Source organism: Nansenia antarctica (assembly GCF_963989245.1).
Source record: "Nansenia antarctica genome assembly, chromosome: 1".
Lineage (NCBI taxonomy): Eukaryota > Metazoa > Chordata > Actinopteri > Argentiniformes > Microstomatidae > Nansenia > Nansenia antarctica.
Window position 1 is genome coordinate 51296024 of NC_137674.1, and position 11715 is coordinate 51307738.

Below are 11715 nucleotides of genomic sequence, written 5' to 3' on the forward strand. Positions count from 1 at the left end.
CTCTAATACACTGTCCTTAACACACTTATTTTTTCCACCGCTGTTCCAGCGTGTCTGGTGGGCAGCATAACCAGCTCAGCTCAGCCCAGTACAGCCCAGTATAGCTCAGCTCAGCCCAGTACAGCTCAGCTCAGCTCAGCCCAGAACAGCCCAGTACAGCTCAGACCAGTACAGCCCAGTACAGCCCAGTACAGCTCAGCTCAGCCCAGTACAGCCCAGTACAGCTCAGCTCAGTATAGCCCAGTACAACTCAGCCCATACAGCCCAGTATAGCTCAGCCCAGCCCAGTACAGCTCAGCTCAGCTCAGCCCAGGACAGCTCAGCTCAGCCCAGTACAGCTCAGCTCAGCCCAGCTCAGCCCAGGACAGCTCAGCTCAGTACAGCTCAGCCCAGCTCAGCTCAGCTCCGTAGTGTGAACCAGGGTAACACAGAGCATCCTTGGGCCGTCCCCACAGCCTTGTTGTGGTGTTTCTGACTTGTCTCCCCCCCCCCCCCACCCCCCACAGTGACGCCCCTGGACGAGCTGTGGGCCGTGTGCGTGTCGGGCGGCCTCAGCCACCGTCTCACCAAGACCCTGGTCCACAACGCCGCCCCGGCCCACCACGCCAACACGGGCTCCCACAGCGGAGAGGACCTGGAGGACGAGTGGGAGGTCATCTAAAAACAAAAACGCTGCGTCACATCCTCCTCCCCACCCCCCCCTCCCCTCCCCCACCTCCTCCCCAACTCCACACTTCCAAGTGAAACCACTTCCAGTATTAAGCACTGTTTTATTCACTTGAGTGAAGTTGACGTTTCTCTTTTGTTTTTCGTTTTTTATTTTTGTTAGCGGGCACTTTAACTCCTGTGTTTATGAAGTTGTAACCTGATGTACTGTACATACTGTAATCTAGGAGTGAGCTGGCGTAGCGGATGGCTATGTTATAGCATCGTGCAGTGACCCCCCCCCCCCATCTGGGCCCAGTACTTGTCTGGGCCAGCGGTACTGACGGACGATGCTTTGAGGAGGACGGTTGAGATATGGACCTCTTTAGTTGTACTGGTTCTGTTCTATATGAACCAGTACTGGGTTAGGGTTAGGGTACCGGGCGTACAGAACCTGTGTTGCCAGTGGAGGCCTACTGGGCGTACAGCAGGGGAGGCTGGCGGATGTAGAAATCGGAGGACGGGCCTCTTTGTGTAATGCATGGAAAGGAATGAGGAGCGGTATCAAGCTACCTCCGCCAACCTCCCCTGGTGTCCTACCTCCGCCAGCCTCCCCTGGTGTCCTAACTCCGCCAGCCTCCCCTGGTGTCCTCCGCCAGCCTTCCCTGGTGTCCCAAGCCTGGGTGGCCAGCCGAGGGGAACAGGGTGCAAGGGAACAGGACAGGGTGTGTGTCTGTGTCAGACTGTGTCTCTGTTGAATCATTATTACTGGACCATTGTTGATATCCCGCCAGTGTTTACTCTCTGCCCCCCCCTCCTCAACCAACCCCCCCCCCCCTCCTCGACAACCAACCCCTCCCCTCGAGAACCAATCTCTGTGGAATTTAAACAAGCTTATTTATTAATTTCTTATTGTTTGATGTTGTGTACTTCTAGGGCAGCGATTTGTTTTATTTATTTAATTTTAGTTTAGGGAGTTTGCACCTTAGAGAGTGTAACTCCGCCAGCCAACACTACTGTTTCAACTTCCTTTTTATGTTTTGATTTTATTTTAAAATGGAAATGTATTCGATTTTTTTGGTACATTTTTTATTTTTATTTTTAAAATGTCTAGCTAGCATCGTCTTAAAAGGGACATGCCACTGGTTATGTTAGAAACACAGTGATATGTAGGATATATCCCACAGCACTTCAACTCAAAGACGCTCTAAGAGGGAACAGAGGGAAAACCTCCAGGCTTGTGTAAGCTGAGCTGCTCTAGTTCAGATTCAATCACATGATATGAAATCATCGTATCCTGTCAGTTTCAGTTATTTGATGTTGTAATCGAAAGGGAACTAGAATGAAAGGACAGGACACACAAGGGTACATGAAGTCTTTCTACTGTAGATAGTGATGCATGTGGAACATACACAGTAGGTGTAGCACATGGAAGTGAACACGGGTGTTAACATGTGAATGTAAGTATCGTGAGTGGAGAAGTTGACCAACCAATGATCTTAGTCGTGTGTAAAACGTTATGGTGGAGGCTCCGAGCGCCGCGTAGGAACGACCTCCACCCTGTCGCAAGACCGTGAGAGTAAAGACCACCCTGGTCTCTCTGTGGTGGTACTGTACCATGCACTGATTCCATCAGGGGGAGGCTGGCGGAGGTAGAAATCAGAGGACAGGGTTCGTATCATATATTCCATCCATGCAATCGTCCTCCGATTTCTACCTCCGCTAGCCTCCGCTGGATTCAACGATGCTTCCTTTTTTTTACTGTGGAGTCATGTGACCTACGGAAGGGACTCACAGCCCTGCCCTGTCGGAGCTGGTAGATTTCTAACACCAGGGTTTTCTATAACAACCAGAAAGGGAAACCGGCAAACTAATTCATCCGCTCTGAATTCACAAACATCCAAGAGAAGTAAGGTGTTAAAGTTGGAGCCGACGCGTCTTTTTATCCAAATACTGTAAAAAAAAAAAAAAAAAAAAAGGGAACCCGGTAATTAGAAACAGAACACTCTCAGAACTCTCATCCGCAACAGTTCCATCTCTGCTTCGTGACGATGTGGTGTTTGTGAACGTTACTTACTGTGTCTTAAAGTAGTCCAGAGCTGACCATATTTACCATGCTAACCAACCTTAATAGAACTCCTCCGGGGTTCCGCATTAAGCCTCCCAAGATATCATGTTACTGCTGCTCTCTAACGCCACAGGGGAGGCTGGCGGAGGCTGACGTCGGAGGACAGGCTCGTTGTGACACACGGGACGGAATAAGGAAGGGTATAGCCAACCAAACATGTGTGATCACTACCATTCACTCATTCCGTCCCATGCATTACAACGAGCCTGTCCTCCCATGTCTCCCTCCACCAGCCTCCCCTGCTGTACTCTGCACCTCGGCTTCTGAACACCAGTCCCCCCCCCCTGCGGGGAGACACACGATTGGATCTTCCCAACGCGGGTGTGTCTCGAGGGGAAGGCTCTTAAGAACCAATGAGGGCAGTCTGGGTCGAATTCTGACTGGAAGACTGGAAGCAGGAAGTCACACCTGTTGTTTACGTCGGCGGCGCGTAGCTGCGTCGACCGTTGGATAACTGACATCGGTACCGAGGTACGCCAGAGCACCCTGGCTGGGACTGGGGCTCAGGAGCCCTTCTTTGTTTATCTATAGGCCTATTTTATGGGATGCACAATGCTAATGTTAAATTCACTGGTTAAAAATGCTGAATGCTGTTGTAATAATATTCCATGCATTTCCTCAGTATGAACTTCCTTAATAAAGATGTTTACAGAACAGTTGGTCTGTCTGATGATGTGACCTCTTTAGAGGCCCTGGTGGGCTAATGCTGCTGCTGCATGACCTCCTTAGGGGATAGTTCACCCAGTTTACCACACCAGTTAAGATGGCTGCATGGTACTCCAGCAGGCTGTGGACCAGGAGAGAGTGGAAACGCCTCTCCTCCCCAAAGCAGGTTGTGGACATGGGGGGGGGGGGGGGGGGTATTCCATCAATGTCTTGTGAAACATCAAAATAATCCTGAATTGTGGCCTGGGGTGGTCTAGCACGGCGGTCTACAGTGCACACATATGCCCATGTCGGTATGGGTTCTAATCCGGCCCATGCACTGCTGACATGACCTCTCTCTCTCCCTTCTTCTCCTTACTTTCCTGTATCTGTCCAATAAACTGAAACATATGAGTGGGACTGCCCCTCTCAGAAAGAAAAGCCTGTATTTTCCTTTAGCGACGTTGATGGAATACCCCCCCCCCCCATGAGAGAATGTAAACCCCAGTCCAGATTTGTTTACTTAAGTCACCGGCAGAAACTGCTAACTCGGGCAGTCATGCAGGTTTCACAGCCACACTTAACAGAAGACCAGCACAAATTATGCTTTATATTCAATAGTGTTTATTTACATCACAAACATGATCAACACTGTTCAAGTCACTCATTCACACTAAAAAAACTATACATTCTAAAGTGCATTGGTTTTAAACAAAAAAAATCTGTTGAGGTCTTTTCACTATTTACAGTTAGTGTAATGTACATTCACTCTCAATCTATTCACACAAGCCTAATTTGTTCAATCTAGGAGTCCTGAGATTCTGTAACAACCATGAAACTAGTGCAACCTGAAGTCAAGTGTTTTTCAACCAGAACCTACTGAGGTACTTGAGTTGTTTCACTATTTACAGTCACATGTTTATACATTGTATACATTTCTCCAGCTATTCACTTATTTGCCCACAACACGCCTTTACGTCTTTTTTAAGTGTCCTGAGTTTATCAACCATGAAACAGAGTTTATCAGTCCTGGTACTGGTGAAGCTTGAAGTCCAGTGGTTTGAGGAAGTCGGGTAGTGAGTCTAGCTGCTCCCCGGGTATGGACTGGGTCAACGTCTGCATGGACTGGACAAACAGGGAGGGAGGGGACAGTCCTGAGAGCCAATGGAAGGCCTGTTCCCCGATTAGGCTCTGCCACAGCGCAGCATTGTCCTTCAACTGTCTCTTCATCGCGAAATCAACCTTGGGCATGAAGAGGATGAGGTAACCCAGACAGACGTGCTTCCTGCGCATGTCAGGCTCCCCCTGGCACATCTGACTGAGCAGGCAGTCCAGGGGAGTGTTCCCGGTGTGGTCGGTAACGTAAGGACAGGCGCCGTGCCCTAGCAACAGGACCAGACACTCGGGTCGCACCAGGTCGCAGGCCAGATGCAGCGCGCCTTTCCCTCCTTCCACGTGAACGCATCCGCGGCTGTCCAGGTAGCTGTGGCGCGCACTCTCGGAGAAGTCTTTCACTGAGTCCATGATCATTTTGAGGATAGTTACGCGGTTGTAGCGGACAGCGACGGAGAGGTGCGGTGTTGTTGACGCTTGGCAACAGCAGAAACTTCTGCTGGGCATCTCCAGCGCGCCGACGGAGTATCTATTGAGCAGGTAGCGTGCGTATTGTTGGTGGTCGTGCACCAGCGCGTAGAGCAGAGCCTCCGACGGGGAGAAGGCGCACGCCCGCCCGTCGTCCTCCCAGTGAAACACCTCCATAGTTCGCATGTCCTCCAGCACCCACACGGGCAGCAGGTCCCTGACCGCTTGGTAAAAAGCAAAGGACGTTCTTTGGCATTGTTTCTCGGATTTATACCCTGCGTGACTGTCAAACACTCCCACGTTCATAGGCATTGTCATCCCGTTCAGCCAATCCTTCTTATTCTTTTAATCTAAGTCCTTCTTGCCAGATATCAACACCTCTGTGTCAGATCTGTGTTTACATCAAGACAGTAAACAAGGAGTTAGAGGAGAAACTGTGCACTAGACAGTGCAGTTTAGAAAGGTTGCATAACAACAAAGCAAAAAGTTTTCTCAGGAAAAAGCGACAATATTGCAGCAGACGACAACTGTTAGGAGTCTTCTGTGTGTTGTCAGGGTCGATGTTTCCTTCAGTCGGGGGTTTTCTGTCTTGTTCCTTATTGACTTCCTTCAAACCCCCGCTACAAACTCCATCGGAGGTTTAAATACCCCAGCGGTGGCCAGGGAACCACCTCCGCGACCGCCCTCTTTGCTCGCCCTCTCTGCGTCACCGCATATCCCCATTGGCTGATGACGCTTCCGAGGGGAGATCGAATGTGACATCACCAGTACAAAGTGCCCTTAACTTTTCCATATTTGTTGAGTGCGCAATGTGAACAATTTGTTTGGGCGGAGACGACGCGCGCTATCGCCCCTATCGAGTGTCCTCGCGCTGCATACAGTACATTCAGAACAAGCCGGTGTAGAGGACACATGTGACATGTTTAGTTGGTTGTGGGTCGCATGTTATGTAATTCGCGTCTGGCGCATAGAGAGCGTCCCTGCTACAAAACAAAAAAAACAAAAACTCACTGCGTAAATGATACTAAAGATTACGCATATCTCCCAACTGTTTCATGAATTCAATTCAAGCGTGTTGTATCATCAAGTACTTAAGCCTATCAAGCGCAATATAAGTCTATATAAAACACTGTATAAGCCATCCTACCACCACCAATAGCATTATAATAATAAGAGATACTGTATGTCTACAACGTTTGAGGATCTTTTAACGCATCTTTTAACACATATTTGTACATAAATTACCTGCTAATGAGTTCACGCAAAAGTCAAATGGATTGATAGTAGCTTGAGAGAGAGAGAGAGAGAGAGAGAGAGAGAGAGAGAGAGAGAGAGAGAGAGAGAGAGAGAGAGAGAGAGAGAGAGAGAGAGAGGTGGATCACGCCATCTGTCTGGTGAAAGCACGTCATTACATGTCGTTAATAACCTTGAATAGACCGACAGAATGGCCTACTGCTGCCTAAAGAATAGCCTACTGCCATGTAAAGGACTTGAGCAACATTGTGTTTAGTCCATAAATCTGCATATGTTTATTTAGATAAGACAATGGGTGTTAATTGTACATTTAAACGACAATTGTGCCAAAGATGACATACAGATTCATGTCATTATTGAGAGATGGAGAAAGACCAATCTGTCCCTCTTGAGACATCTACTACCCCCTGTACTGTCCCTCCTGAGACATCTACTACCCCCTGTACTGTCCCTCCTGAGACATCTACTAGGCAAGGCAAGGCAAGTTTATTTGTATAGCACATTTCATACAACAGGGGCAATTCAAAGTGCTTTACATACATTATTTAAAAATACAGCAAGAGGAGCATAAGAAAATAAAAATTACAATGAATAAAAGCAAATATAAGAAGTAAATAGATAAAACATTTAAAAAGACAATATCTACTGCCCCCCTGTACTGTTTCTCCTGAGACATCTACTACCCCCCTGTAATGTCCCTCCTGAGACATCTACTACCCCCCTGTACTGTGTCTCCTGAGACATCTACTACCCCCCCTGTACTGTCCCTCCTGAGACATCTACTACCCCCCTGTACTGTCCCTCCTGAGACATCTACTACCCCCCTGTACTGTTTCTCCTGAGACATCTACTACCCCCCTGTACTGTCCCCCCTGAGACATCTACTACCCCCCTGTACTGTTTCTCCTCTATCATATTTAAAAAAAATCTTTCTTCTTCTAGCACGACGACTGACAATGGCCCCTGGATTGAGCTTAGATTACTTTTTCCTACGACTAAGACTGGTGGTTAGATGATTCACTTACGTAAGACTTGGTATCATGATGGTATCATGTCATAAAAGTGTCATTAAAATATTTGTTATATTATATACACTACCGTTCAAAAGTTTGGGGTCACTTAGAAATGTCCTTATTTTTAAAAGAAAATCACAGTTTTTTTCAATGAAGATAACATTAAATTAATCAGAAATACACTCTATACATTGTTAATGTGGAAAATGACTATTCTAGCTGCAAACATCTGGTTTTTAATGGAATATCTACATAGGTGTATAGAGGCCCATTTCCAGCAACCGTCACTCCAGTGTTCTAATGGTACATTGTGTTTGCTAATCGCGTTAAAAAACGAATGGATGATTAGAAAAACCTTGAAAACCCTTGTGCAATTACGTTAGCACAGCTGAAAACGGTTTTGCTGGTTAGAGAAGTTGTACAAATGGCCTTCCTTTGAGCTAGTTGAGTATCTGGAGCATCACATTTGTGGGTTCAATTATACTCTCAAAATGGCCAGAAAAAGAGAAGTTTCATATGAAACTCGACAGTCTATTCTTGTTCTTAGAAATTAAGGCTATTCCATGTGAGAAATTGCCAAGAAACTGAACATTTCCTACAACAGTGTGTACTACTCCCTTCAGAGAACAGCACAAACAGGCTCTAACCAGAGTAGAAAGAGAAGTGGGAGGCCCCGGTGCACAACTGAGCAAGAAGACAAGTACATTAGAGTCTCTAGTTTGAGAAACAGACGCCTCACAGGTCCTGAACTGGCAGCTTCATTAAATGGTACCCGCAAAACGCCAGTGTCAACGTCTACAGTGAAGAGGCGACTCCGGGATGCTGGCCTTCTAGGCAGAGTGGCAAAGAAAAAGCCATATCTGAGACTGGCCAATAAAAGGAAAAGATTAATATGGGCAAAAGAACACAGACATTGGACAGAGGAATTGAAGGGGAAGTGTTATGGACAGACAAATCGAAGTTTGAGGTGTTTGGATCACACAGAAGAACAATTGTGAGAAGACGCAGAACAAGTGAAAAGATGCTGGAAGAGTGCCTGAAGCCTTCTGTCAAGCATGGTGGAGGTAATGTAATGGTCTGGGGCTGCTTTGGTGCTGGTAACGTGGGAGATTTGTAAGGTAAAAGGGATTTTGAATAAGGAAGGCTATCACTCAATTTTGCAACGCCATGCCATACCCTGTGGACAGCGCTTGATTGGAGCCAATTTCCTCCTACAACAGGACAATGACCCAAAGCACACCTCCAAATTATGCAAGAACTATTTAGGGAAGAAGTAGGCAGCTAGTATTCTGTCTGTAATGGAGTGGCCAGCAGAGTCACCAGATCTCAACCCCATTGAGCTGTGGTGGGAGCAGCTTGACCGTATGGTACGCAAGAAGTGCCCATCAAGCCAATCCAACTTGTGGGAGGTGCTTCAGGAAGCGTGGGGTGACATTTCTTCAGATTACCTCAACAAATTAACAGCTAGAATGCCAAAGGTCTGCAATGCTGTAATTGCTGCAAAGGGAGCATTATTTGACGAAAGCAAAGTTTGACGGACAACATTATTATTTCAAATAAAAATCATTATTTCTAACCTTGTCAATGTCTTGACTATATTTTCTATTCATTTTGCAACTCATTTGATAAATAAAAGTGTGAGTTTTCATGGAAAACATGAAATTGTCTGGGTGACCCCAAACTTTTGAACGGTAGTGTATGTTTTTCACATGATGAAAGAACATGTTTGGTTAGGAATAGTAGTAACGACCCAAAATGTAATGTAGGTCTCTGGGTGGGCAAATTATAGTAGATTTTTTTTTAAATTCCTATACATCCCTAGATTATGTTTTGATATGATAGACCTTGCTGACTGGCAGTTTATTAGCGGTTATCCCATTACATTACATTACATTACAGTCATTTATCCAAAGTGACTTACAATGGTTTGCACATTTAAGAGTGACACATTTTTTTTTACAAAAACTAAATGCTAAAATTACAGTATTGGCTGCTATATATATTATTTCATTATTCCGTTATCAACACAATGGTTTGTACATTTTAGTTATTATTACTTATTATTACTTATTTTAGTTATTATAGTTATTATAGTTGATTTTGTTACTATTGTAACAGTCTCCTTTCTGGTCTTCCAAAGAAAGCTATTGGCCAGCTGCAATTAGTCCAAAATGCAGCAGCGAAAGTGTTAACCAAAACAAGCAGACAAGCTCATATAACTCCTATTAGAAACTCTACACTGGCTTCCTGTTAAGTTCAGAATAGATTTCAAGATCCTTCTGCTTGTTTATAAAGCTCTCACTGGCATAGCACCAGAATTAGTCCTTGGGCCAAACCCCAAAATTGAACATTTCATTACCATCTGGGTGGGCAAATTCTAGATGTGATTTTTTTATTCCTATACATCCCTAGATTATGTTTTGATATGATAGACCTTTTGGTTTGGCAGCTTATTAGTGGTTATCACATCTTAAAGGTATGGAGTGCTTTTCTTCAAAACCGGAGTTTTGACAGAAAAAGTCCCCTGCCATATCTTGCTCCCCTTCGTATGATTCGCGCGTAGTATCTCAAAATGTGGCGTGCAGCCCGACAGGCGCACATAACAGGCGCACCCCTGCGCTTTCAGAGCTCGTTTTCTCGTCGGAATTCGACGTTTGGAGACGAACGACAGACGTCGAATCCTGACGGCTGCCGTGTGAGACCAGGTTGCATTCAATGCACAAGCACGTAATTTCAAACGATTTTGGTCGACAGCGAAATACATTATCAATATCTTATTATCAATTGTCAATATACTCTCTCCCTTCTTCTCCTTACTTTCCTGTCTGTCTTCACTATATCTGGGACTGCCCCACGCAGAAATATCCGTTCGTTATATCGTTGATGATTACAGGCATAATCACAGTTCGCCGACATCATTTTATTTGATGTACACATTTCACGGCAAGAGACAGTTTATTCTCCCAACAATTGTTTGTTCACTGCACAACATGAACACAGTGAGGATTCAAACAAACAAAATAATTAATACACTCTGCAATTGGCTACTACTACAACGTGGTCTACAGTGATATACAAAAAAGACATTATATACAATATTATAAATATCCGTTTGTTATATAATATTCGTTGATGAACTACTTTGCTGCGGTACCTATGTAATACCACACAGCTTGATAGGTACATACTGTGCAGTGTATCATTCATAACTGTACATAGGCTACACATATCATAATATCTTATCACTATTGCATGGAACTTGGGTGAAAAAAAAAAACTCAGCTCCAACAAATCTGAAGGGATTGGGAGACATACTGTACAGTTTATCATTTTCATAACTGTCTGTACATATACATATCTTATGTATCCCTATTGCTATATATAGCCTATATATAAACACATTATGTTACATACTTATCAGCAGTGTGCGAATTAAATCACGGTGTGCGGGGGAGCCCAGGGATTAAAGCAAAAAAAAAAAAAAAACTCCTAACGGAAAAAAAAATTCAGGCCAAATCGGGGCCGGTGGCTTTCCGTGCGCAAAGCGCGCGTGCGATTTTCCGTTCTACGTTTTAATGCTTTGACTTTTATTTATTTTTTAATATTTCGAAAAATATTAATACATTTTCGCGTTGTCGAAAATCAATGACACATCGCTAGTCAACTAACACGGCTTGTTTTGTGAGCCTGCTAACAATGTAAAGTAGTGTTCTAGTTAACTAGGTAGCAGTCCAATCCATTTCGCTGCTGTATTTTGGCTTGACTAGCGAGTTTGTGTTGTGATTCTCAACAACGTAGTTTCACCCTTTTCCATAGTTTTGAATAATAAATGTGTGGACTGACGATGTAGCGCAGCCTAACTTATTCTAATAATTATTTAACATAGTTTTATTCTGATAATGATTCCCCCCTCCTCCCAGACTTACAAGGTCACACTATTATTGGATTGGTTGTTTGCGTGCCGGGTGAAGTTAGCTAAACATTTAACCTGCTAGCTAGCAAGAGAAACATAATGTCACTCTCCAAAGGTCTAAAGAGGAAAGTTGACGGTGAAAACAGGGCATTTAAAGAGGAATGGACAGTGAACTATGCGTTCATCCTACCTGGTTTCATCAATGCAAAGCCGTTGTGAGAGACTCACATCTTCCGTGCTCACAATGAATGTTCCCTTCCACCTATACATGCGAGTCGTCCTTTTCGTCAATGAATGTGATAAAGACGGACTAAAGGAATCGATTGGTGCATAAAAACCTTGAGAACTGCCGGATTAAAGTGACGTCCATAATAATAATAAATAATAATAATACATTAGACTTATAGTGCTTTTCTAGACACTCAAAGACGTCCATATCACCAGATAGCCAACAAATAGTGACCGATGGGAGATGCCAGTTTTCTCATAAAGTGAGATTTAATAGCCTAATATTATTTTTTCTATTTTTAATGAAT

The 11715-nt window shown here is 44.6% G+C and overlaps 2 protein-coding genes across 2 annotated transcripts in view; one reads left to right on the top strand and one right to left on the bottom strand.

Moving 5' to 3' along the window:
* tecpr2 (tectonin beta-propeller repeat containing 2) overlaps window positions 1–661 on the top strand; it is a gene marked incomplete at both ends in the record, with an annotated part of 69065 nt that extends 68404 nt beyond the window's left edge. Inside the window, one exon of the mRNA XM_080523867.1 lies at window positions 507–661. Coding sequence (XP_080379993.1) covers window positions 507–661 — 155 coding nt within the window. The remainder of the gene's footprint in view (window positions 1–506) is intronic.
* A 3385-nt stretch (window positions 662–4046) lies between these two features.
* On the bottom strand, window positions 4047–5628 carry ankrd9 (ankyrin repeat domain 9). Its single transcript, XM_080535586.1, has one exon. The coding sequence runs from the start codon at window positions 5315–5317 to the stop codon at window positions 4442–4444; it is 876 nt and encodes a 291-aa protein (XP_080391712.1). The 5' UTR covers window positions 5318–5628; the 3' UTR covers window positions 4047–4441.
* Window positions 5629–11715: the final 6087 nt, after the last annotated feature.

Coding starts and splice junctions, on each gene's coding strand:
- ankrd9 (XM_080535586.1), bottom strand. CDS start 5,317: ATGACAATGCCTATGAACGTGGGAGTGTTTGACAGTCACGCAGGGTAT.